Genomic DNA, 26,819 nt, shown 5'->3' with positions numbered 1-26,819 from the left:
AATTAAGAATTGACTGATGACCCATGAAACCATTGTTGATTGTCGGGAAAAACCCATCTGGTTCACTAATGTCCTTTAGGGAAGGAAATCTGCCGTCCTTATCTGGTATGGCCTACATGTGACTCCACAGCCACAGCAATGTGGTTGACTCTCAACTGCACTTGGGCAATTAGGGATGGGCAATAAATTCTGGCCAGCCACTGATGCCCATGACCCACGAATAAATTTAAAAAATGTTTTTAAAAGATTTATACACACAATCCACAATATATTGGGATTTCTCCGTATGTCAGCGATGAATACTGTAATTCCAATTGCCAAACCCCATTATTTGATCTGACACCAAGTTTAATGTATGCATGGAACAAGCTTACTGTAATACAACAGAGACAATAAAAAAAGATTGGATAAAGCTAGTCTTCCCCACCTTTCAACACCACCCATCATCTGTCACCTACCTCCCCGCCTGACCCAACCCTAAGCAAACCTTATATTTTGAATTTATTGCAAGGGTTCTCTGTGATGCAAGATTGAATGAAGAGAAATAACTTTATGAAGGTTTTAAAAGAGCTTTATATCATAGAATCCCTACAGTGCAGAAGGAGGCCATTCGGCCCATTAAGCCTACACCAACAACCGTCCATTCCAGGCCCTATCCCTGTAACCCCAGGTATTTACCCCGTTAATCCCCCTGACATTAATGAGCAATTTGGCATGGCCAATCAACCTAACCCACACATCTTTGTACTGTGGGAGGAAACCGGAGCACCCGGAGGAAACCCACGCAGACACAAGGAGAACATGCAAACTCCACACAGATAAGGACCCGAGGCCGGAATTGAATCCGGGTCCCTGGCGTTGTGAGGCAGCAGTGCTAACCACTGCTACCATGCCGCCCTAAATATGCGCCAGTAAACAGCAATTCAAGCTTTGTTGGTAGGCAGCACATTCCAATATACCTGATCTACATTGCCCAGCTAGCTGCATATTCAGAAAAACTCCCTCAATATTTAGTGTAAATCTAGAATCGGATGAATCTTTTCGGATTGGATGAGGTATGATGATCACTCTGACCGATCTGTGCATCCAAACTACTATAAAACACTGACACTGAAACAGTCTGGAGCTGTCAAAGTAACTCCTCTTCTCGGATAGATCTATTGACAAATAATCATTATGTCTGACAAGTAAAGCACGTCTTTTCCTGAAGCTGTGCCAAGGCTGGTAAAAGCGACAGCTTTATATCCTGGTGACTAGACAAGCTATTGTTAATTGGAATTGTAATTCTTGAGGTCAGATAATCTTTGAAATACACGCAGGGCCAGACACTGAGGGCCCACCTCATCCACCCCCTTGCCACCTACCCTCAAGATCATCCCGTAATACAGTTACCAGTGTTATCACGATCCTAATAATACGGTTACCAATGTTACCATGATCCTAATAATATGGTTACCAATGTTACCGTGATCCTAATAATATGGTTTCCAATGTTACCATGATCCTAATAATACGGTTACCAATGTTACCGTGATCCTAATAATATGGTTTCCAATGTTACCGTGATCCTAATAATATGGTTTCCAATGTTACCATGATCCTAATAATACGGTTACCAATGTTACCGTGATCCTAATAATATGGTTTCCAATGTTACCGTGATCCTAAGAATATGATTACCAAAGTTACCGTGATCCTAATAAGATGGTTACCAATGTTACCGTGATCCTAAGAACATGATTACTAATGTTACCATGATCGTAAGAATACAGTTACCAATGTTACCATGATCCGAATGATATGGTTACCAATGTTACCATGGTCCTGATAACATGGTTACCATGACCCTAAGAACATGGTTACCGATGTTACCGTGATCCTGATAATAAACTGCTCATGCCATGAAACATTTGGCGTGGAGAGATAGACAGGAGCAATCTTCAGGGGCTTCCCTTTACAGATTGGATATCCCCCGCCCCGCCCAACCCTCTAAAATCTAACATCGCCTTCTTTCTCAATTACTCCCCCACCCCTCTCCCCTCCCCAGCCTTAAATGCAGAACTCGCACACCCCTCTCCCTGACCGGCTGAAACCCTCCCTGGCCAAGACCCCTAACTTACTGGCTTTAGGAGCCATGGGCTTGCTCCATCTTCCACATCGCAGTCCCAGCTGAGGCCACTCTCACGTTTTTGGTGCTGCCAGGACTGATGGAGCTGCCAGCCAAACCAATTGGCCGACAGCTCCAGAGGGTGGGATTTTTTCCCCCAGTGAGAGGCAGCGGGTTCCTTACTGCCGTTACTAAGCTCGCCCACAACACATTAAGGCTGTGGGGGTGGGCCAGCATGGAGGGAGTTGGCTGTAAAATAGGCATGGAGCCAGCGGGGGAGGGTACGTTTAATCAGGAGACTATAATGCAGTCGTATTCAGTAATTGAGAACCAACCATTTGTGTTCCCGAGAAATCAAATCATTCGCATCTTTTGTCTGAATGTTAGCTGCAATACATGCAGAAGAATGATGTTGTGACATAGTACAGAAATGGACCATCCAGTTTAACATATTAATATCAGTGTTTTCTACAGGTAAGTCATCGAGTCTAATCCACTCTTCTCATTTCCATACTGTCAATATTTCTCCGCTTCAAGCAACAAATTCCTTTTTAAAATATTCTATTGGTTCTTTGTGACAAAGAATTGCATTTTCTAATCAGCCTCCATGTAACAAGGCTTTTCTAACTTCCCCTTTATTTATTTAAGTAATTATGTTACTTGGGCCATCTTATGAAGCAGTGGCTGGATCTGTCACAGATTACTTCATAATAAGCCTTCATTATCTTTAAGGCTTCTATCAGTTCACCCTTTGACCTCCTTAGCAGGAGTGAAGGAAAGCCACAGGGCAAAATACTGCGGATGCTGGAATCTGAAACAAAAACAGAAAATGCTGGAAAATCTCAGCAGGTCTGACTGCATCTGTGGACAGAGAATAGAGCCAACGTTTCAGGTCAAGATGGGGGTCATCCTGGCTCGAAACATTAGCTTGATTTTCTGTCCACAGAGGTTACGGGTGGCATGGTGGCACAGTGGTTAGCACTGCTGCCTCATAGCACCAGGGATCCAGGTTTGATTCCCGGCTTGGGTTACTGTCTGTGCAGAGTCTGCACATTCTCCCCATGTCTGCGTGAGTTTCCTCTGGGTGCTCCAGTTTCCTCCCATAGTCTGAAAGACATGCTGGTTAGGTGCACTGGCCATGCTAAATTCTCCCTCAGTGCACCCGAACAGGTGCCAGAGTGTGGCGCCAAGGGGATTTTCACAATAACTTCATTGCAGTGTTAATGTAAGCCTATTTGTGACTAATAAATATACTTTACTTTACTTGTTAGACCTGCTGAGATTTTCCAGCATTTTCTGCTTTTTTTGAGGAAAAGCCATAGTGACTTCGCAAGTCTTCCTTCATAATGAAAGGTAGACCTTCATCCCCTCTAAGGGTTGACCTTGCGGGCTAACTGGCCCTTGCAGAACCATAATATCTCTCTTCCCATCTATCTCCGCCATTAAAGCTTACAGCTTCACAGACTTGACCCAGGAATCTGCCCAACTATTCCATTTGCTTGTGGAAATTGTAGCATTAACATTGAACTGTGGCCTCCCTTTAAGAAAGACAGATTGCCTTTAAGAACTGAAGGCTTGCTACACCATGCCTTGTTCAGTTCTCACAAAAGCAGATAGGTATTGATGAACAGGCAGTACGTTTTTTCTCTGGCTTTTATATCTGCCCTATTTCAAGGCTATATCCACTGAAGTTACAACTGATAAAGAAATAAGGAATGGTAGACAGATCATTTAATTCCTGGTTTCTCCACAGCCTTTGCTGCTTTTGCTACCCATGGATTTGATACCCTAAAAAGCTCCGAAGACACTTTAGGACAGTTTGGTTGAGAATTTTGTTAATCCCAGGCCCATCTGCTGACGCAATGTTATACCACAATCGGAATGAAAGCATCTTGCCAAAACAAGGTCCGACCATGGCAAATACATTTTGTGATCTTGTTAGGGAAATTTGAACCCTTTACATTTCAAAGTCAGGATTACATATTCATGCTTGTCGTGTGTGCAGTCACCAACTCCGCAGCCCAGATATTCTGCACGTTCCTTGGGGTAATCCTGGTCGGAGGCAGATTGTCAGCAGGCACAGGAGGGAAGCCAGAACTCCAGCTTTGCATTAGAATGACAAAGCCTATTCAAGTGGATCTGCCTGGTATTCTTCAATCATTTCAATGAAGGCAGGTCAAAGTATTAGCTCGTACGCCAGTTTTTATTGTCACTACATGGCTTATTTTTGCGATTTGTGGAGCATGGCCAAAAGAATGAATCAAATATACATAATTGGGATAACAATGGAATTATTAGAGAATGACCCATGGCGATTCATACCAGTATGTGAAACAGTCAATTTATTCAAACACTATCACTCGGCTGGGAAGATGACGTAAATCAAGATGTGATGAGAAAGCAACAGGAATTTCAAAAAATCAACTCACTCCTTTACTTTAAAGATCTTAGGTGATTGAATTGATTGCAAATACCAAAACAAAACGATGATTCATCTTCATTCAACTCAGCAGCAAAGAATCATAGAATCATAGAAACCCTACAGTACAGAAAGAGGCCATTCGGCCCATCAAGTCTGCACCGACCATAATCCCACCCAGGCCCTACCCCCATTATCCCTGCATATTTTACCCGCTAATCCCTCTAATCTACGCATCCCAGGACACTAAGGGGCAATTTTAGCATAGCCAATCAACCTAACCCGCACATCTTTGGACTGTGAGAGGAAACCAGAGCACCCGGAGGAAACCCACGCAGACACGAGGAGAATGTGCAAACTCCACACAGACAGTGACCCAAGCCGGGAATCGAACCCAGGTCCCTGGAACTGTGAAGCAGCAGTGCTAACCACTGTGCTACCATGTGGGCATACATTCATTAATGGTGGAGAGGCAAGATCTGAGTTTTTAAGGCTCATTTTCTCACACCAGGAGTTCTCTATCACACTTCTATTAGCAACTGGATTGACACCAGTACAGGCAGTCACTTGGAAGCAGCCCATCGAACGGCCTCCTCTGTTGCAAATGCCATACAGCTCTGAGACTGGAACCAAAGAAAGTAAAAACCATACAATAGAACCATTGAATCCCCACAGTGCAGAAGGAGGCCATTCTGCCCATCGAGCCTGCACCGACAACAATCCCACCCAAGTCCTATCCCCGTAGCCCCACACATTTATCCTGCTAATCCCCCTGACACTAAGGGGCAATTTACAATGCCAATCAACTTAATCCACACATCGTTGGACTGTGGGAGGAAACCGGAGCATCTGGAGGAAATCCACACAGACACAGGAAGAACGTGCAAACCTCACAGTCACCTGAGGCTGGAATCGAACCCGGGTCCCTGGCACTGTGCGGAAGCAGTGCTAACCACTTTACCACCGTGCCGCCCCCAAGATTAGAGAAAAGGTGGGAAAAGTCTGGTTAAAATACAAATTCAAAAAGCAGTCATGTCCTCAGTAAACTCACGGTGGCAGGAACACAACCTCAAAAAGACAGTTCACGTTGAATAACGTGGCCATTCGGCCCATCGAGTCTGCACCGACATCCGACAGAGAATATTACTAGGTTAGGAGGATTAGTCATGGTAAATTTGCAGGGTTATGAGGGTCACTGTCAAGGAGCATAAAGGAGTCTCTTTCAATTCAACAGAGGACATCATGCAGAGATCATCCCCCTTTGCAGCCTCTGTTCCATTTCCTTGTCATGCTGCAGATTCCGAGGCACTGCAACCAGGTCCCATATCTGACACCTATTCCTCTACTTCCCTGTGAAGAGGCAGCAACACTCCCAAGATTCAGTAAGCCACCACAACACCTCCAAAAGCACTCCAGAGGACTTTCAGAAACTTTGCAATAACAGAAGTTCCTCAGAATTACTTAACTGTAAGTTGGGTACCTGGCCCATTAAGGAAACTCGTGCTGGGGTCCTTTTCAGTTGAATGATGCTCAATGAGTGATGTGATCCTCCTCAACAGCATCACAGCAGTTTTTTGATTATGCCTTAGGCTCCTGAACCAGCACAAATAGTTTTCTTGATCTACCCTATCTATTCCTTCTATGTGCGGTCTATGTGGTTTTATATAGTTGAAGCGTAACTTCTACCCCCTTGCATTCCAGTCTTCTAGATATACAAGGTCAACATCCATTCTTATTCCAATCCATTGGGCCCGGTGGCCTATTCCTGCTCCAATTTGCTGTGCTCCTTTGTTCCTACTGGCCTTTTTGATTATATTTTTGCACATGGAAGCCCAAGTCCTTTTGGACCCCTCCTGTTTCTAGCTTGTCACAATTTAGAAAGTACTCTGGTCTATCATTTATCGGCCTAAAGTAGAAAAACTTGTTTTTGCTAACAGTGAAATCCCTAAGCCACAAGCAGTTTTGCCCATTCATTTAATCCAGCGATATACCTTTTGCAATTGTATGCTTCCATTTCCACTGCTTACAGTGCTGCCTATCTTTGAGTCATTAACAAATGTGTGCTTCAGACTGAAGCCCTCGTACGGATGGGAGCATTGATAATAGATGATCACTTGATGCTAAAACGTCTGCAGAACAATTGCCGTTACAGATATAAAAACAGAAAATGCTGGAAACGTTTGGCAGGTCAGATAGCATCTGCAGAGAGAATTAGAGTTAATGTTCAAGGTCTTTGGCCTTTCATCAGAACAGACTGTAATTGCTGTTACATCATTGATCTCCAGTGCAGCATCCAATTTCAACAAGTTACACATTTAATACATTTCTTCGGGCCATGTCTAATAAATGTTCAATCCTGGCAGCAGCAAATATATGGGAGGCACTTTTCAACCACTGCCCATTCCTTCTTGTCTAAAGAAAATAGTCAGGCAGCAGTCAAAAATCTGCAGAGCTCTGCAAGGGGTTGAGGCGTGGGGGATGCTGGCACCACCCACAACCATCCACCGGGCTGCCTGATACAAGTTTTAGGGTGAGTACCCACTTACCCAATGCCCATTTGGTAGCCACAGGTTATTGATAGCATGTAAAGGAAACCCAAACTGAATATGGTTCGAGCTTCTTGATGCCACTTGTTGAGGCCAGCACAGACATTTCGGTTGGACATTACGAATCACCATGGTGCTGTGTGCATTTTGACACGTGGACCTTATCTTTCATGGAAGATCAGTGAGAACCTGCAGATTCATCATGCAAACACGGCATGGTAGCACAGCGGTTAGCACTGCTGCCTCACAGCGTCAAGAAATCAAGTTCGATTCCGTGGGTGACTGTGTGGAGTTTGCACGTTCTTCCCGTGTCCACGTGGGTTTCCTCCGGGTGCTCCAGTTTCCTCCCACAGTCCAAGAGCGGTGCAGGTTAGGTGGATTGGACTTGCAAAATTGCCCATTAGAGTCCCGAGATACGTAGGTTCGGGGGGGTTAGCAGGTGGAGCTACGGGGATAGTGCCTGGGTAAGTTGTTCTGTCAAAGAGTTGGTGCAGACTCAATGGGCCGAATGGCCTCCTGCACTGTAGGGCTTCAATGGAACAGGGTGTCCAACAATTTTCCTCCAAAGTTAGAACAAGGAATCAAGGAGCTCCTACCCCACCAATTAAATTCATGTTGATCTTATTTTATTTGTCAGTGCAAGATATGTGTAAAACATTAGGGGCCCAAGGGTTAAGGTTTAGGGAGCTGTGCCAGATGAGACCCAGTAAGTAGTCTCACAACACCAGGTTAAAGTCCAACAGATTTATTTGATAGCACGAGCTTTCAGAGCATTGCCCCTTCATCAGGTGAGTGACTCACCTGATGAAGGGGCAACGCTCCAAAAGCTCATGCTACCAAATAAACCTGTTGGATTTTAACCTGGTGTTATGAGACTACTTACGGTGCCCAACCCAGTCCAACACCGGCAGCTCCACAAGATGAGACCCAGTAAGGCCTTCAATAAATTGCTCCTTTTTTGATATTTCCCTTCCCAATGGAGAAGGAAGGCACCCGCCGGCATGTGATTGATCGCCGGCAGAACTTGTGCCATCTTTCAGCTGAGGTCTATGATAGGCCTAAAGGGTTTTAGCCTCAAAATAGCCTCAAGCTAATTCAGACATGCGTCCTTACCCAACATCAACTCAAAGTCCCCACCATCACTTGAAATCCCTGAGAACCAGATCTTGCCCATGGGTGATCTAGTCCAGGGCTGATCAGAGGTTTTGACCCTCGGTATTAGAGGGAGTCATCCATGAACCATGAGGGGCGGTAGAGGCGCCAGTTTACATACTGAAAGCTAGAAATGGCAGCTAATATTCAAGAACCAATGACAGAAATAAAGCACTTGCTAAAACAAGCACATCCATTCCAGAGGATCATTTGTATTCAGCTACCTACAGTTTGACAAGTAAAATTCCCAAGGAAGTGACAATCCTTTACCTAAATTACAATATACATGGAAAAGTTTAAGTAATTTTGAGAGCAGGAAAGCGATTGCCAGTGTCACGGGGGTTGGAAGCGGTAATGCAATTTGCAAATTCTGTCTTACAAAGCAAAAGATAAAACCCAATCAACATTAAAGATTAAAATACAATGAAATAGAATCACAGGTCCCCCAGGATTGCTCCGACCCAGGATTTTCATAAGATATACACTATTGAAAAATAGTAAATAAATGATTATACAATTAAAATTGTATTGCAATATACACTATCCATAGCAGCAAATTTACCTGTGGTGTTAATGGTTTATATTTAACACTTTTGTACGGTGTTATCTTGCCTGCTATTTTAAGAGGATTTCACCATTTTAAAATAAACAACTGGTTAACCTTGCAATTCAGCTGCTCATTTATTTAACCACGCCCCTCATACCCTCTCTGAGTTCATCTTGCCCATGAAACATTGTGGGCCGAAGGGCCTGTTCCTGTGCTGTACTGGTCTATGAAACTCACCTCCCCTTCTCTCAATCCTAATCCCACCAAGCTGCTGATCACTTAACTTCACCTCCTCGTCCCCATCTTAGCCAATATTGGACACAGTTCTCTCTCTTTTAAATCTACCGTCATCAACCCTCTCCTCGAAAATCAACTAGTGCCTCCAGCATCCTTGCAAACTACCATTCCCAACCTCCCTTACCTCCCCAAAGGCTTTGAACTTTTATTTTATTCATTCAAGGGATGTGGGCTTCGCTGACTATGTCAGCTATCATTGCCCATCTCTCACTGTTCTTGAGGATTACCGCCTCACAGTGCCAGGGACCCGGGTTCAGTTTTCGGCTTGGGTCACTGTCTGTGTGGAGTTGGCATATTCTCCCCGTGTCTGCATGGGTTTCCTCCGGGTGCTCCAGTTTCCTTCCACAGTCCGAAAGATCTGCTGGTTAGGTGCATTGGCCATGCTAAATTCTCCCTCAGTGTAGCCGAACAGGCGCCAGAGTGTGGCGGCTAGGGGATTTTCACAGTAACTTCATTGCAGTGTGAGCCTACTTGTGACACCAATAAATTAACTTTAAATGCCTTGATATCATGCAAAATTTATCAAATTGGCTGAAGGCTAGCATCTGTGATGCTGGGGACCTCCTGAGGAGGCCAAGATGGATCATCCACTCAGCACTTACCTTTTGCGCAGATATGCTGGGCTCCCCCATCATTGAGGATGGGATATTTGTGGCGCTTCCCCATCCAGTGAGTTGTTTAATTGTCCACCATCATTCATGGTTGGATGTGGCAGGACTACAGAGCTTAGATCTGATCCATTTGTGTGGGATCACTTAGCTCTGTCTATCACTTGCTGATTATACTACTTGGCGCGCAAGTATTCCTGTCTTGTAACTTAATCAGGTTGACACCTCATTTTTAGGTATGCCTGGTGCCTCTCATGGCATGCCCACCCGCACTCTTCATTGAACCAGGGTTGATTCCCTGGCTTGGTGGTAATGGTAAAGTGGGGGATATGCCAGGCCATGAGGTTACAGATTGTGGTTGAATACAATTCTGCTGCTGATGAACACCCACACTGCCTCATAGATGCCCAATCTTGAGTTGCTAGATCTGTTCAAAATCATCCCATTTAGGATTGTGGTTGTGCCACACAACACAAAGGAGGGTATCCTCCGTGTGAAGATGGAACTTGGTTTCCACAGGGCTCTGTGGTGGTCACTCCTACTGAAACTGTCATGGACAGATGCATCTGTGGCTGGCAGGTTGGTGGTGATGATTTCAAGTATGTTTGTCCCTCTTTCCCTGTTTTTAGTTCCCTCACCACTTGCCACATCCTCAGTATTGCAACTATGCTCTTTAGGACCCGGCCACCTTGTTCCGTGGTGATGTTACCAACCCATGCTTGATGGGCAAAGAAATGGCAGATGGAGTTCAATCCTGATAAATGCGAAGTGATGCATTTTGGTAGAAATAATGTAGGGAGGAGCTATACGATAAATGGCAGAACCATAAAGGGTGTAGAGACGCAGAGGGACCTGGGTGTGCAAGTCCACAGATCCTTGAAGGTGACGTCACAGGTGGAGAAGGTGGTGAAGAAGGCATATGGCATGCTTGCCTTTATGGGACGGGGCATAGAGTATAAAAGTTGGGGTCTGATGTTGCAGATGTATAGAACGTTGGTTCGGCCGCATTTGGAATACTGCGTCCAGTTCTGGTCGCCACACTACCAGAAGGACGTGGAGGCTTTGGAGAGAGTACAGAGGAGGTTTACCAGGATGTTGCCTGGTATGGAGGGGCTTGGTTATGAGGAGAGATTGGGTAAACTGGGGTTGTTCTCCCTGGAAAGACGGAGGATGAGGGGAGACTTAATAGAGGTGTATAAAATTATGAAAGGCATAGATAGGGTGAACGGTGGGAAGCTTTTCCCCAGGTCGGTGGTGACGTTCACGAGGGGTCATAGGTTCAAGGTGAGGGGGGGAGGTTTAACACGGATATCAGAAGGACATATTTTACACAGAGGGTGGTGGGGGCCTGGAATGCGCTGCCAGGCAAGGTGGTGGAGGCGGACACACTGGGAACGTTTAAGACTTATCTAGATAGCCATAATGAACGGAGTGGGAATGGAGGGTTACAAAAGAATGGTCTAGTTTGGACCAGGGAGCGGCACGGGCTTGGAGGGCCGAAGGGCCTGTTCCTGTGCTGTATTGTTCTTTGTTCTTTGATGATGGACATTCCAGTCCCCACCCTCGCACTCTCAGTGCTTTCTCAAAGTGGTGTTCAACATGGAGGAGTATTAATTCATCAGTTGGGGGGTCGGTCTGTCATAATCAACAGGAGATTTCCTTGCCCATTGACCTGACGCTATAAGACTTCATGGGGTCAGGAGTCAATGTTCAGGCTTCCCAGGACAACCCAGTCCCAACTGTATACCACTGTGCAGCCACCATATCTGCAAACCTGTCCTGCTGGTGGGCAAGGCACACCCAGGAATGGTGGTGATGGTGTCTGGGACATTGTTCCTGGAAGGTATGATTCCGTAAACATGGCTATGTCAGGATGTTGCTTGAATAGTCTGTGGGACAGCGCTCCCAATTTTGGCACAAGCCTCCAGAAGTTAGTGAGGAGGACTTTGCAGGGTCAACAGGGCTGGGTTTGCCATTGTCGTTTCCGGTGCCTCGGTTGGGGTTGGATGATCCGTCCGGTTTAATTCCTTGCCTCCCAAATCTGTTCCATCTCTCCCAGCACTCCATGTTTAAATCCCTCCAGATAAACACATTCCCTCCAATTTGTCTTAATCACGAAGCCAATGGCATCTCTTTCTGCTCCAGCACCTTGACTTCTTGTGTCTCACAAGGATATATCCTCGGCTCCCTCCTCCATCAATATTTTGCCCCTCTGCAATATCATCTGAAGGTACACATGTACACTGTTTACATGTACATACTGTTTACACATTTACGCTGTATACACGTGTTCGCTGTTTACACGTGTTTGCTGTATACACGTGTTTGCTGTATACACGTGTTCGCTGTTTACACGTGTTCGCTGTATACACGTGTTTGCTGTATACACGTGTTCGCTGTTTACACGTGTTCGCTGTATACACGTGTTTGCTGTATACACGTGTTCGCTGTTTACACGTGTTCGCTGTATACACGTGTTCGCTGTTTACACGTGTACGCTGCTTACACATGTATGCTGTTTGAAAAGGCCCACCTCAGTTCACTGAAACATTGGCCCAGTTCAGGAGGTGATTCTGAGATCACCACCCCCCCCCCAACCCTTACCCCCATAGCCCCACATTCCCCACACACCAAAACCCCTCAACACCCCTTCACTTCGATGCCTCCTCCACACCCCTCACAGCCATACCCTGCACCCTTCAGACCCCCCTCGTCCAAATCCCAAGCCCCCTCACCTCACCTCCTCCCCTTTACCCGCTCACTCACAGGTCAGCTTGCGTCGGGATGGGTAAATCCAGCTTAAATGTTTTGGTCGCAATCGGTGGTTTATTAGAGAGCTGTCAGCTGTCATGTCTACAGTGCTAACCCCCGCCAGCGAAGGAAAACACCAGATAACAACCACCCCAGCGAGATTCCACATTGAAAACAAATCTGTGCAACCATTTCGAGCTATTATTCGTCCCTCCAATTCTCAGCCCTGCCACAATGCAGCATTATTTCTCGAACGTTCAAAGAGGATTAGTGCGACTGTTTAACACGATGAAATCAAAATCAAATGAGGTTTCTGTAAATAAGAAGAATCTATACATCACCGCTGGTTTATGAAAATGTGCTAATTCCATGGGAAACAGCAGGGACCGATCCAAAACTGACACGTTGCCATCTAAACCATCTGCTTTCGCGATGACTGTGTGTTAGAGTACTTTCCAATTATAGTCCCCACTCTTCCATCTTTCCTTCGGGAACTTTTAATCTGTGCTCAGTGGCATATGGGGGTTAGAGCAGCATATTTATTGTGCATTCACAACACCGCTCACTGCTGCTGTCTTCTCTGATCAGGCAGTACTCCTAAGTCCCAGAGCAGCTCACCTCACTGTCATCAATGCTGCTTTCTGGTGACAGGAAACTATGTTCCCCGGCTCTTCGCTTTAGTGATCGTTCATTTCACTTTCTCATTCAGTTCTGCTTGGCAGTGCGCTTACTCTTTTTAAAAAACTTTTGTTTCAATCTCCCCTGAACATTCAATATCACCTTTTCACGATTTAAGCTGGTAAGTGGACCAGGAGCCTCAATTTATTGCACTGTGTTGTGAATCTAGATCAATACCTGCCTCTGTCTTGTGTCTCCAGGGAAAAGAAGAATTACCTCTAAACATCTTGTCAGCTAAAGTCTTAGCTTCTTCCCAATTTTCTTTTCAATTTCATCTCGCGACACTTTGAATTGAAATTAAAAAGGAACGTTCACGCATATCAAAAGCTGACGGAGTGAAAAAAATCTTTGCAATGCTCCACTGCCTCGGAACAGGATGGTAGTGGACACAGAATGAAGCAACTGCTAGTCCTACCCACATATCCCCATTTAAACCTCCATTACAATCTCAAGGCAAAGGTGCATTCTGGTTGCCTGAGCTCCTGTGGAAAGTAGGAGAGCTGCAATTGGCGCCACACAGCTAGCACCAGTTCCTGCTCTCAATCCAGTACTCATAGAATCATAGAATCCTACAGCGCAGAAGGAGGCCATTTGGCCCATCAAGTCTGCACCAACCACACTCCCACCCAGGCCTTATTCCCATAACCCCATTTACCCAAGCTAGTCCGCCTGACACTAAGGGGCAATTTAGCATAGCCAATACACCTAATCTGCACATCTTTGGACTGTGGGAGGAAACTGGAGCACCCGGAGGAAACCCACGCAGACACGGGAAGAATGTGCAAACTCCACACAGACTGTGACTCAAGCTGGGAATCGAACCCAGGTCCCTGGCGCTGTGAGGCAGCAGTGCTAACCACTGTGCCACCGTGCCATCCCATGGCATGGATGGTAACAGCCATTGGAAATGATACTTAAAGGGTCCTCATCTGCAGTCAGCTGTAGCTTTGTACAACTTTACATTGCATTATTCTTGCAGTTGCTTGTTTTACCACCTTCACCAATTTTAAAAAACTGCTGTGTTCAAAGTAAGTTACTGGGCCCCTGCTGAGTTTATCGAGCAGTACGGTAGCAGAGTGGTTAGCACCACTGCCTCATCTCGCCAGGGACCCGGGTTCGATTCCCAACTTGGGCCACTGTCTGTGCGGATTCTGCATGTTCTTCCCATGTCTGCGTGGGTTTCCTCCGGGTGCTCCAGTTTCCTCCCACAGTCCGAAACACGTGTTGGTTAGGTGTATTGACCATGCTAAATTCTCCCTCAGTGTACCCGAACAGGCGCAGGAGTGTGGCGACTAGGGGATTTTCATGGTAACTTGCCTGCAGTGTTAAGCCTAATTGTGACACGAACAAAAAAACTTTAAACAGCATTTTCTATTTTTATTATGGTATGTTTGAAAACTGCTGTGGTTGTGTCCACAGGGTTTTGAACTCAGGCTGCTCCAGAACGTTGCTTTTCACGGTTCCCAATGAAGAATACACCTTCCCTTCCAGCTTCTGCTTGAGATGTGACAGTACCTTCTGATTTCCTCTCCCTCAGCTGGTGATCTGGCAGTTTGCCCACTCCATGTTAATGAGGAACAATCTGAGAATTGACACAGTTTCCCTACTGAATCATTTAGGTAGCTGGCGCATCAGCTCTGCCTATCACCCACCCATTTACTGTATCTCTTGTATAAAGTTGATGCCTTTTATTATTTACACTGCTTATACATGATAATGGGTAGTCGGTAACATAACTCATTCCCATTTTAAGACAGGACAGGGTGAGAAATCAGATGGCTTGCTCACTTATTGGTGTGGCACCTCCATGTTGCAATTTTAATCTTTCCAGTTTGTTGAAATTTAATTTAAGAACAATTTATTGTTAATAATATCAACCAGGATCGGCTATAACTAACATAGTGGGCATGCTGGGTTTAAGCAGAGTTCAAGATGGGATATATAGCACCACTGGTTATACAGCAAAAGCATAAAACCACAACAAGTGCAGCACGGTGGCACAGTGGTCAGCACTGCTGCCTCACAGCTCCAGGGACCCGGGTTCAATTCCGGCCTCGGGTCACTGTCTGTATGGAGTTTGCACGTTTTCCCCGTGTCTGCGTGGATTTCCTCCAAGTGCTCCTGTTTCCTCCTACAGTCCAAAGATGTGCAGGTTAGGTTGATTGGCCATGCTAAATTGGACCCTAGTGTCAGGGGGATTAACAGCTTGTTTTACCACCTTCACCAATTTAAAAAAACTGCTGTGTTCAAAGTAAGTTACTGGGCCCCTGCTGAGTTCATCGAGCAGGGACCCGGGTTCGATTCCCGGCTTGGGCCACTGTCTGTGCGGATGTTAGTTATAGCCACTATGTTAGTTATAGCCCATCCTGGTTGATATTATTAACAATAAATTGTTCTCAAATTAAATTTCAACAAACTGGAAAGATTAAAATTGCAACATGGAGGTGCCACACCAATAAGTGAGCAAGCCATCTGATTTCTCACTCTGTCCTGTATTAGAATGGGAATGAGTTATGTTACCGACTATCCATTATCATGTATGAGCAGTGTAAATAATAAAAGGCATCAGCTTTATACCCAAAAATATGTGGGGTTACGGGAATAAGGCCTGGGTGGGATTGTGGTCGGTGCAGACTTGATGGGCCGAATGGCCTCCTTCTGCACTGTAGGGACTCTATGATTCTATGAAGTAAAAAGCACTGGTCCAAATCGGTCAGGATGGACAGCATGAGCAAACATCTTGTTCTTCTTCTTTCTCTTTTTTTCACAGTCTTTCATGTCTTCGTAAGTTCTCAAGCAACCCAAGAGGGTTGGCATGAATCTACTCTGTGGAGGTTTTCTCAATCAGCAACTGCACTGAAGTCTTACAGAGTCTCTTACTTTTTAACCTTTTTCAGAAGTTGACCTGAATAGCTGATTGACGTGACCTTATCACCCTTTACAATATGCCCAATAATGTATTGAGTTCTTTGTCTAAACCATGGGGTAAAAGCCTGACCTAAAGTTAACCACCTGTCATTAGCTATATCAAACTTTGCACGTATTTTCTGGCATTGGTCAATCGGGCTTTTACCTGCCGAGGCCACCACCACCCCCTGGCAACGCTGACTCTTCTGACATCGCCCATTCGGGAGCCAGTGATTCTGGAAGGTGAGCCAGGAGAATAGCTGAGCATTGCCGGGGCTGAGGGAGGGAGGGTTAGCCGGGAGTGAGCTGATTATTAGGAGTAAAGGAGGGTGAGCACTGTTTGGGAATGGGGGAGGAATGCTGGGCCAGGTGGGAAGGTGAGCACAGTGGGGGAATAAGAGAGAAAAAGTGTGCAACACAGGAGGTGGGGGAGGGAAGGTTATTGTAGGGTGCGGGAGGGAGGGAAATTAGGAATGTAGGGCTGGTGAGGAGGAGGGTGAGTATTGTCGGGATGCAGGGGAGGGTTCTGAGTATTGTTGGGGTGCAGGTGAGTGGGTGAGCAGTGTCAGAGGTGACGATGCGTGGGTGAGGATGTGACCATTTCCTGAAGGGTGGGTGGGTATTTTTTAAGCTTTTCCATAACTGCTCCCATTGTTAGTCACTGACCAATGCCTGGGATTAGCAGCGGGAGAATCATAGAATCATAGAATCCCTGCAGTACAGAGGGAGGTCATTTGGCCCATCGAGTCTGCACCGACCACAATCCCACCCAGGCCCTATTCCCGTAACCCCACACATTTATCCTGTTAATCCCCTGAAACTAGGGTCAATTTAGCACGGCCAGTCAACCTAACCGGCACATCTTTGGACTGTGGGACAAAACCGGAGCACCCGAGGAAACCCACGCAGACACAGGGAGAACATGCAAACTCCACATAGACAGTGACCCAAGCCTGGAATTGAACCCTGGTCCCTGGCGCTGTGAGGCAGCAGTGCTAACCACTGTGCTACCTTGCCGTCTTGGACAGTGTAAATATAGAGCATCAAGCCCAAGTCTCCAACACTGAGGTCAGTGTCAGAGACATTCTCAGAGGGCACTGAGCATTGGAAATCTACCCATAGGAAGTTAAAACTTTCTGGGTAAATGCTGCACATGTGTCTGCTTTGGAATATCCTCATATGAAGAAAGAAAATGAGTTGGTGGATGCAGGTTACCTCGTACCTTAGAGTCTAACAAGCGTATCAGGGCTTTGATAAGGAATTGGTTACATTTCCATTGGCGCAAAGTTGTTACTAATGGCTGTGGTTCTGCATGGAGACCATAGACATGACATGAGAAAAATAAATAATAAGAAGTTGGTATTTGATACAGATAAAGGTAACATTGTACTCTGGGTGGAGCTAATGTAATCATGTATATTCCAAGCAGAGTTGCAACTGAATGTATTTAAAGTAATAAATGGATTAAATGTGATCAATGTGGATAGGCTATTTGAGTTGGATTGGGTTGGGAGAACTGGAGGGACAAATATAAGTTATGTCAGCATAGGAATAAGTTAGATTTCAAGAGATATTTCTTTTCACAGAGAGTCATAATTTACGGGACATGTTGATGGCTGATGCAATGAATGCAAACTCACTGCAAATGTTTACACATCAGGAATAAATAATTGACTAAAGCACCTTTTGATGTATTAGTATGAGAAGAATGCGACATAAATGCAAGTTTTTAAATTTTGCATCGGAAGGCTCAAAGCGGAAAGTCTTGCTACATAGAAGCTTGGATCAGAGGAACGGGTGAGGGGATCAGTCTGCCTAGTTTGTGGCGCTCCTTATTTTCTGGTGATTATTTTTAATGATTCTCCGAACTGGACACCTGCAAAGCAATGCTCTACACTCAGAGCAGATCTTCACTAAATTTAAACATGTTTACTGAAGAAAAAAACGTACATGCTTTTGAAGCTTTCCATCTGACGTTCATCAAGACAGATTCGCCAGAATATCATTTCATAAAATCATAGAATCCTTACAGTGCAGAAGGAGGCCATTCGGCCCATCGAGTCTGCACCGACCACAATCCCACCCAGGCCTATTCCCGTAACCCCACATATTTACCCCTCTAATCCCCCTGACAATAGGGGCAATTGAGCATGGCCAATCCACCTAACCGGCGCATCTTTGGATGTGGGAGGAAACCGGAGCACCCGGAGGAAACCCACATATTTTAAAGGCAAGAACAATTTATACTGGATGAGAAGATGGGTTGGCAAGTGGACTGTGATTGGTAACGATATTGCCATGGAGAATGCACCAGGGAACAGTTAACCACGAAGCTTTTATTTAAATTCAAACCAGGCAGGTCAATTCTAATTGGTCAAGGCAGTGGCATGGGGGACAAACCAGGGAATTGCTGCCCCCCCAGGCTTTTGTACGGTTGAAAAAGGCACCATGCACGGAAATGTTCTTTCAGTTTCCAACGGACTGGGTCCTGTGTGTGACTATTTGTAGCTTCTAGCACATGTAAATGGGCCACAGCCAGCACAACTACTAGGTGGTGATTTTCCAGTCCTGCCGGTGGTTGGAATTGGTGCAGGGGGTGGGACTGCAAAATTTGGAGAGCAACCTCTCTTCGACTCCAGACCCACAGGTTGACTCTCAACTGCCCAGTGAAATGGCGGATGAAGCCATTCAGTTTGAGGGCAATTAGGGCTGGACACCAAATGCTGGCCTTGTCAGTGATGCCCACATCCCATGAAGGAAAGAAAACATGACTCATTTGTGTGTGTTGCTCAAGTTCTGTACTATCAAGCGACTAAATTTAAACTTATGAATACTGTATTACACTGTTTAATATTCAATTTAGCTGTTCCTGTGAGAATTATTTTCACTTGTTTGTGCTGTGAAGTCAGTGGCCTTTATAGAATTGCAGTCAAGTGCTTCACAATAACTTAGATTTGCATAACATTCTTACCATAGAAAATATTCAAAGGCACATCATATGAGCATTGAACAAAATTATATATCCAGCCATATTGGGCGGCACGGTGGCACAGTGGTTAGCACTGCTGCCTCACAGTGCCAGGGACCCGGGTTCGATTCCCCGCTTTGGTCATTGTCTGTGCGGAGTCTTCACATTCTCCTGCGTGGGTTTCCTCCGGGTGCTCCAGTTTCTCTCCCACAGTCCGAAAGCCGTGCTGGTTAAGCACATTAGCCATGCTAAATTCTCCCTCAGTGAACCCGAATAGGCACTGGAGTGTGGCGACGAGGCGATTTTCATAGTAACTTCATTGCAGTGTTAATGTAAGTCGACTTGTCACACTAATAAATAACAATAACATTCAGAGATATTAGGATGGGTGACCAAATGTTTGGTGAAAGAGAAAGGAGTAACCTGAAGGCGGGGAGAGTTAGAGAGGTTAAAGAAATCAGGAATGTGTCGGGGGCGGTGCCAGGGTACTGTCCAGGCATGATCCTCTCCGCCAACACCCCCCGCCCCCACCACGGAAGCTGTACTCACTGCCACCAGGTTCTATTTGCCAGCTGCCAGTTCCCTGTTTTTAAAGCCCTGTTGTAACCCCCGCCAATATGATGTCACGCCAACGGCGGGTGGTGGGGCGGGGAGAGGGCTTTCCTATGTGTGTAGATGTTACAGTGGGGAGGCCCGCTAATTATATTAAAATGTATTCCAAATAGGGTTCCCGTCTTTGCATTGTGGGAACCCCATTATATCACTGGTGGGCGGGGGGGGAGGGGGGCGTGGATGACCGAGAAGAGAATTCCCATTGGTGTAAAAGCCATTTGGGACACCCCCTCGATTCCCACCCCCTCTGCCATTCTCGCCCACCGAAAACGGGGGTGGAAAATCTCCCTTAGGGACTTGCCTCACAGCAATCACTGCACCAATACCATTCTTTGCTAATTCACAGATAGAATCCTTTTCCTCTTCTTGTTCTACACCAGGTGAAATGCTGCAGATATTGGCCAGATGATACCGAGCTATATGGAGATATTAAAGTCACACTTGTTGAGACAGAACCACTAGCAGAATACGTTATACGGACTTTCACAGTTCAAAAGGTACGTAAAATGCACCACTTCAGCCGGGTAAGATGTTTCAAAATCTACAGGGGAAGGCGAAAGCCCCATGGTACTATTGCTAGACTAGTAATCCAGAAACTCAACTAATGTCCTGGGACCCGGTTTCGAATCCCACCACTGCAGATGGTAGAATTTGGACTCAATTTTTAAAATAATCTAAAATTAAGAATCTACTGGTGACCATGAAACCATTGTCAATTGTCGGAAAAACTCATCTGTTTCACTGATGTCCTTTAGGGAAGGAAATCTGCCGTCCTTACCCGGTCTGGTCTACATGTGACTCCAGAGCCACAGCAATGTGGTGGACTCTCAACTGCCCTCTGAAATGGCCTAACAGGCCACTCAGTTCAAGGGTGACTAGGGATGGGCAATAAGTGCTGGCCATCCAGTGATGCCCATGTCCCACAAATGAATTTAAAAAAGCATCTTAATGCTAGGAAGTGCAATGAATATAGATGCTGTCAGAATTAAGTGTTTTACCAACCAGGTCTCCAAACTGCATTGGAATCAATGGATATCATGGGGCAAACTCTCTGCTGGTTGGAGTCATACCTGGTACATAGGAAGATGGTTATGGTTGTGGAGGGTCAGTCATCCCAGCTCCAGGACATCTCTGCAGGAGTCCCTCAGGGTAGTGTCCTAGGCCCAACAATCTTCAGCTTCTTCATCAATGACCTTCCCTCCGTCATAAGGTCAGAAGTGGGGATGTTCGCCGATGATTGCACCATTCACGACTCCTCAGATACTGAAACAGTCCAGGTTCAAATGCAACAAGATCTGGACAATATCCAGGATTGGGCTGACAAGTGGCAAATAACATTCGCGCCACACAAATGCCAGGCAATGACCATCAGCAATAAGACACACTCTAACCATCGCCCCTTAACATTCAATGGTGTTACCATCACTGAATCCCCCACTGTCAACATCCTTGGGGTTACCATTGACCAGAAACACAACTGGACTCACCACATAAACACTGGCTACAAGAGCAGATCAGAGGCTAGGGATACTGTGGCAAGTAACTCACCTCCTGACTCTCCAAAACCTATTCATCATCTACAAGTCATGAGTGTGATGGAATACTCCCCACTTGCCTGGATGGGTGCAGCACCAACAACACTCAGGAAGCTTGACACCATCCAGGACAAAGCAGCCGCTTGATTGGCACCACATCGACAAACATTCAATCCCTCCACCACCAACGCTCAGTAGCAGCAGTGTGTGCTATCTACAAGGTGCACTGCAGCAATTCACCCAAGATTCTTAGACAGCACCTTCCAAATCCATGACCACTTCCATCTGGAAGGACAAGACCAACAAATAAATGGGAACACCACCACCTGCAAGTTCCCCACCCAAGCCACGCACCTTCCTGACTTGGAAATATATCACCATTCCTTCACAGTCGCTGGATATCCTGGAATTCCCTCCCTAATGGCATTATGGGTCAACCCACAGCACATGGACTGCAGCGCTTCAACAAAGCAGCTCACCACCACCTTCTCAAGAACAACTAGGGATGGGCAATAAATGCTGTAAGAGTTTTAACAACACCAGGGGTTAAAGTCCACTTTAACCTGGTGTTGGACTTTAACCTGGTGTTGGACTTTAACCTGGTGTTGTTAAAACTCTTACTGTGTTCACCCCAGTCCAACGCCGGCATCTCCACATCAATAAATGCTGGCCAGCCAATGACACCCATGTCCCACAAATGAATTTAAAAAACATGCAATCCCAGGGTCTTGAAAATTCAGGGATGGAAATCCTGTCAATTTAACCTCATCTGCTTTTGAATTTCTCCTTTGCTGGTTTTCCCCAGTGTTTTTTGTGGGAGGGAATTTTGATATTCTGTTTTCTCACTGATGAATAAATACCAGGTCTGAACATCAGCAACTTGAGATATATGCAAATTAATAGGAATATGGAAAGGGAGATAACTTGTATGCAAGATTGCAGTGCGCAGAGCTGAATGTAAGAATATAAGAATTTTGAAAGACTGCATGCCTGTGCCAAGACTCCTTGATGTGCAATTATGCAGTCCTTGGAAATAATAGCCTAGATCTCCCAGATTGTGAATTGAATGTTGCTTTACTATAATCATCCTGACAATATCCATCACATGAGTCAATAGCATGACAGTAAATGATTAGCTGCTATTAAAAGGTAAATTTTCACCCCTGTAAAAGGACCATATTAGGACCTTTTCCTACAGTGCCAGAGCAAAGGGCATTTCATTAGAATTTTACAAGGGGGTTTCCCAATTAGCACTGATTACCTGAACCTGCACTGATGTGACATTTCATATCCAGCATCTAAGTTGTCATGTTAGTTGATATGTGCTGTTAGACTGTAATTAGATATGTCACCATTGATAAAGTGACAACCACTTGTCACTCGGGCTATTATCTCTGTACGCATTTGACTTCAGCACCACAAGCACGTAGCTTCTAACATTTGAGTTCCAAATTCATGGACCCATAGAGATTGGTAACTTTTTTGAAAGGAAGGGAATCTCCACAACACCAATGGAAAAAAACCCACTGGAAATGATTTCATTTTTTAACACTTTTACTGTAACAAATCAACTAAAATCAGCATCAATCAACAGGTGAAGGTTATTTCAAATAAAAAGGTAAATTTCACTTTAAATAGTCGATGTAACAATGATACACCTCATGCACGTCTAGTTGCAAACTCTTGAATTAGTACCAGCACAAGTGTGCAATCTTACAGGGGGCGATCTTACCAAAAAATTCTAAGTGCCAATTGAGGGTGATAATGAGAGAAATTTGCGCCTTTTTTTGGGCGAGTTAAAAATTGAATCTTACCTGACTCTGTCAAAAAAATGCGGCCAAACTTGTTTCTCAGGGGCCTAGCTCGGCTGAAAGCCGGCAGATAGCAGCAGAGGGCGCAATTTTGTATGCTTACATTTCGTGTTCTGTGAACACAGGGTCTGACAGTTACTGCCTCCTCCAACTACTGCAGGCCTTCGTGGCTGAATTCCACCCCCCTTGTTACTGCAAGGCTCCACAGCTGATCCCTCCCCCCCACCTTCCCCCCACCAGGAGGTGAGAAATCGGGCACAAATCTGATATCTCAGCTCTCTCGTGGTGTTGTTGGCTCGTCCAGCCCATCAGCCAGTGGGGCAAGAAAGTAGGATCACGGCCAAAGCCTTTCCAATTTGGCCTATGCTTTCCAAGTTCTCTCACTTCCAACTCAACTGTTTCAGCCCTTGAGTCTCATTCACCAGCAGCCGTATTCAATCCAAAATCCCTGGACTCTAAACTGCAGGAAACGTACTCCCCATTAAATCCACACTAGAAATCTCACACCACATTCATACCTCATGCTGCAGTCTCAGTAGAGATGTAGTAATCTTGTATTTAAAGTTTTCAGTAACTGCCTTCTCAATCCACCCTGCCATCATCAATGGTTTGTGCACATAGACCCCCTTGTCCCTTTGCTCCTGCACCTCCTTTTGAATTGTATCTTTTATCTTCTATTGCCTCCCCTCATACTTGCCATCAAATGAATCAAATTTAATCTGCAACTTGTCCATCCATTCTACCAGTTTGTCTATGTCCTCTTGAAGTTTCACAATACTTCCAAGTTTTGTGCATTTTGCAGATTTTGAAATTGTACCCTATGAGGCTATGTCAAGGTCATCAACATATATCAAGAAAAGCGGGACTCCTAACACCGACCCCGGAGACCCCCACTGTACACCTTCCTTCAGTCCAATAAACAATCATTTATTTCCTGTTACTCAGCCAATTTTTGAATCCAAGCTACTAGTGTCACATTGATTCCATGGGCTGTAACTTTGCTGACAAGTCAGGGATTTAACAGGAGTCGCATTACTCTAACAATTGAGGGACCTGGCAGCAAGAAGGAGAGGGGCTGCGAAAGGCCACCCCCCTGTTCTTGCCTCTGATCTCCTACTGCACCCTCATTCTGCAACCCCCATCCCATGATCCCCATCCCATCCATACTCTAGCGGGCTTCACCCATGCAACTGACGGGAATTTCCCACCGGTTCTCCTACCAGTGGACCGAGATCCCCATTGGCCCCACAAAATTCAACCTCCTTTTCACTGTGACCAGGGAAGAATCTGCTTCCTTGATGGAGATAGATGCAAAGTAATCATTTAATATCTCAACCATGCCTCTTGTGTGAATTCTTTTAGTCCCTAAATCAGCCTCACCCCTCTTTTCTACATCCTTTTACTATTTTTATGCCTTTGGAAGACATTTGAATTCCCTTTTACGTTTGTTGCCAGTCTCTTCTCATACCCAGTCTTTGCTTCTCTTATTTATTTTTTAATTTCCCCTCTGAAGCTTCTATATTCAGTTTGGTTCTCAATTGTATAATCCATCTGACATCTGCCATATGCACTCTTTTTTGGCTTTCCTCACTCTGTATCTCTTTCATCATTGAGGGAGCTCTGTATTTCTTTACCCTATCTTTCCCCAACATGGGAATATACTTTGCCACTTGCACAGTGCCATAATTTTCTATCCAAGTGTTGATTTGTAGTGCAAACAGAACTGGAGGCACTGCAAGTCTAACGATAAGCTAAATACCTGACACCAAAGGCACAGAATAACACATAACATCACATTGTCTTGGAGAGGTGATGCGAGTGGTTTAATCGCCAGACTATTAATCCAGAAACTCAGCTAATGTTCTGGGGACTCGGGTTCAAATCCCACCACAGCAGTTGGTGGAATTTGAATTCAATAAAAATATCTGGAATTAAGGGTCTACCGATGACCATGAAACCATCTGGTTCACTAATGTCCTTTAGGGAAGGAAATCTGCTGTTCTTACCTGGTCTGGCCTACATGCGACTCCAGAGCCTCGGCAATGTGGTTGACTCTCAACTGCCCTCTGTTATGGCCTAGCAAGCCCATGTCCCAGGAATGAATTTAAAAATGTGCACCCAGACTAAATGTTTTTGTACTGGCAGCCTTTACAGACCATCGCCTGACAGCAACAAAAACAATTGTACACAATGTACCCAGATCCTAAAGGGAACATGGACTAAATTCTACATCAAAACAACTTGCTGCATTTTGCACTGACCCAGACGTCACTTCACGTTTTCCTGAAACTTTACCAATATCTGGCAAACGTGACAAGACTTTAACACTTACCTGGATAGTCACGTGAGCCGTCTGGGAATGGAGGGATACAAACAAATGGTCTAGTTGGACCAAGGAGCGGCACAGGCTTGGAGGGCCGAAGGGCCTGTTTCCTGTGCTGTACTGTTCTTTGTTCTTTGTTCTTGACTATGAGGGTAAACATTTTTCACCTGTGCATGGCTGATTGCCCCCCAGATTGTAGAAAATGACAAAAACAAATCTGATGGCTGATATTCACAATTTTGCTTCTGAAGTTTTAATAAAAAGTAAATCAAGTCAATGTTAATAAAAGTGAAGTAAACCAATCCGAATGTACCTTTCACAATTATCAGGCACCTAAATTGCTAGTTAACCAGTTTAAAAACTGTTTATTTATTCATAAGACTACAACTTGCACAGGGCTTGTAAAATGGATGAAGAAGGAAGTGTTAAAACCTCTTTCATAGACCTGGTCTTAATTGATAAGGCTGTCACCTTCAAGCCAACGCTATATGTAATAAACCTGGCCATATATCAGCAAGAGATCGACTCAAAGTCCACCACTACAAGGTGTTTTATCATTTGAAAAAGAGCAACAAAGAAAAGAAAGAGTACCATCCCAGTGTTAATACACAGGGGCGGCACGGTGGCACAGTTGGTTAGCACTGCTGCCTCAGTGCAGGGATCCAGATTCGATTCCAGTCTCGGGTGACTGTGTGGAGTTTGTACATTCTCCCCATGTCTGCGTGGTTTCCTCCGGGTGCTACAGTCCAAAGGTGTGCAGGTTAGGTAGATTGGCCATGGTAAATTGCCCCTTTGTGTCAGGGGGATTAGCAGGGTAAATACATGGTGTTACGGGAATAGGGCCCGGGTGGGATTGTTGTTGGTGCAGACTCAATGGGCCAAATGGCCTCATTCTGCACTGTAGGGATTCTATGATTTGGGGCATCATTGAGTGAAATTAAGTGCTTGCACACTTTAATTAACGAATGCAACATCATCTGCTACATGAAGCTGGGTAAACAGGCACCGGAAGGACATAAACGTTAGCTGCATTTGAAAATTACACCTACAAAATCATCCCAATGCTGGAAATCTGAAATAAAAACAAAATGTTGGAAATGCTCAGCAGGTCTGGGAGCATCGGTGGAGAGAGAAACAGAGTGAATATTCACACCACACTGCCACTGCCAGCAAGAGTGGAGAATTTGGCACTCAGCCAAATCTCCATTCACTGCAGCAGGACCAGAGAATCCCATTGGCGTGAACAGCTGGAGAATTCCGGCCAACATTTCAAATCAATAACTGTTTGCAGAATCCTTCAAATATTAACTTGTTGAAACATAATATTGAAAGACAGAAAGGGGTAGATTATTCACCTTGCTGCCATGGGCATTGCGATTGGCTGGACGATATTGAAACTGCCTGATTTTCAGTTTCAGAGTGTAGAAACTAGAAGCAGGAGTAGGCCAATCGGCCCTTCGAGCCTGTTCCACCATTCATTTTGATCATGGCTGATCATCAAATTCAATATCCTGAACCCACCTTCCCCCCAGTCTCCCTTGATCATTTAAGCCCCAAG

General features: G+C 45.2%; 1 protein-coding gene across 2 annotated transcripts in view; it reads left to right on the top strand.

Moving 5' to 3' along the window:
• The window catches only part of ptprt (protein tyrosine phosphatase receptor type T), a 999,403-nt gene that overhangs the window by 943,221 nt on the left and 29,363 nt on the right, over window positions 1-26,819 (top strand). The window contains exons 22-23 of one of the 2 annotated variants that reach the window (XM_078236146.1): window positions 12,737-12,742; window positions 19,973-20,089. In XM_078236146.1, the coding sequence (XP_078092272.1) occupies window positions 12,737-12,742; window positions 19,973-20,089 (123 nt within the window). The remainder of the gene's footprint in view (window positions 1-12,736; window positions 12,743-19,972; window positions 20,090-26,819) is intronic. The other variant, XM_078236147.1, reaches the window with a different exon arrangement.

Source organism: Mustelus asterias, chromosome 20 (genome assembly GCF_964213995.1).
Source record: "Mustelus asterias chromosome 20, sMusAst1.hap1.1, whole genome shotgun sequence".
Lineage (NCBI taxonomy): Eukaryota > Metazoa > Chordata > Chondrichthyes > Carcharhiniformes > Triakidae > Mustelus > Mustelus asterias.
Note: the sequence above shows the minus strand (reverse complement) of the source record. Positions and strands in the feature narration are given on the sequence as shown.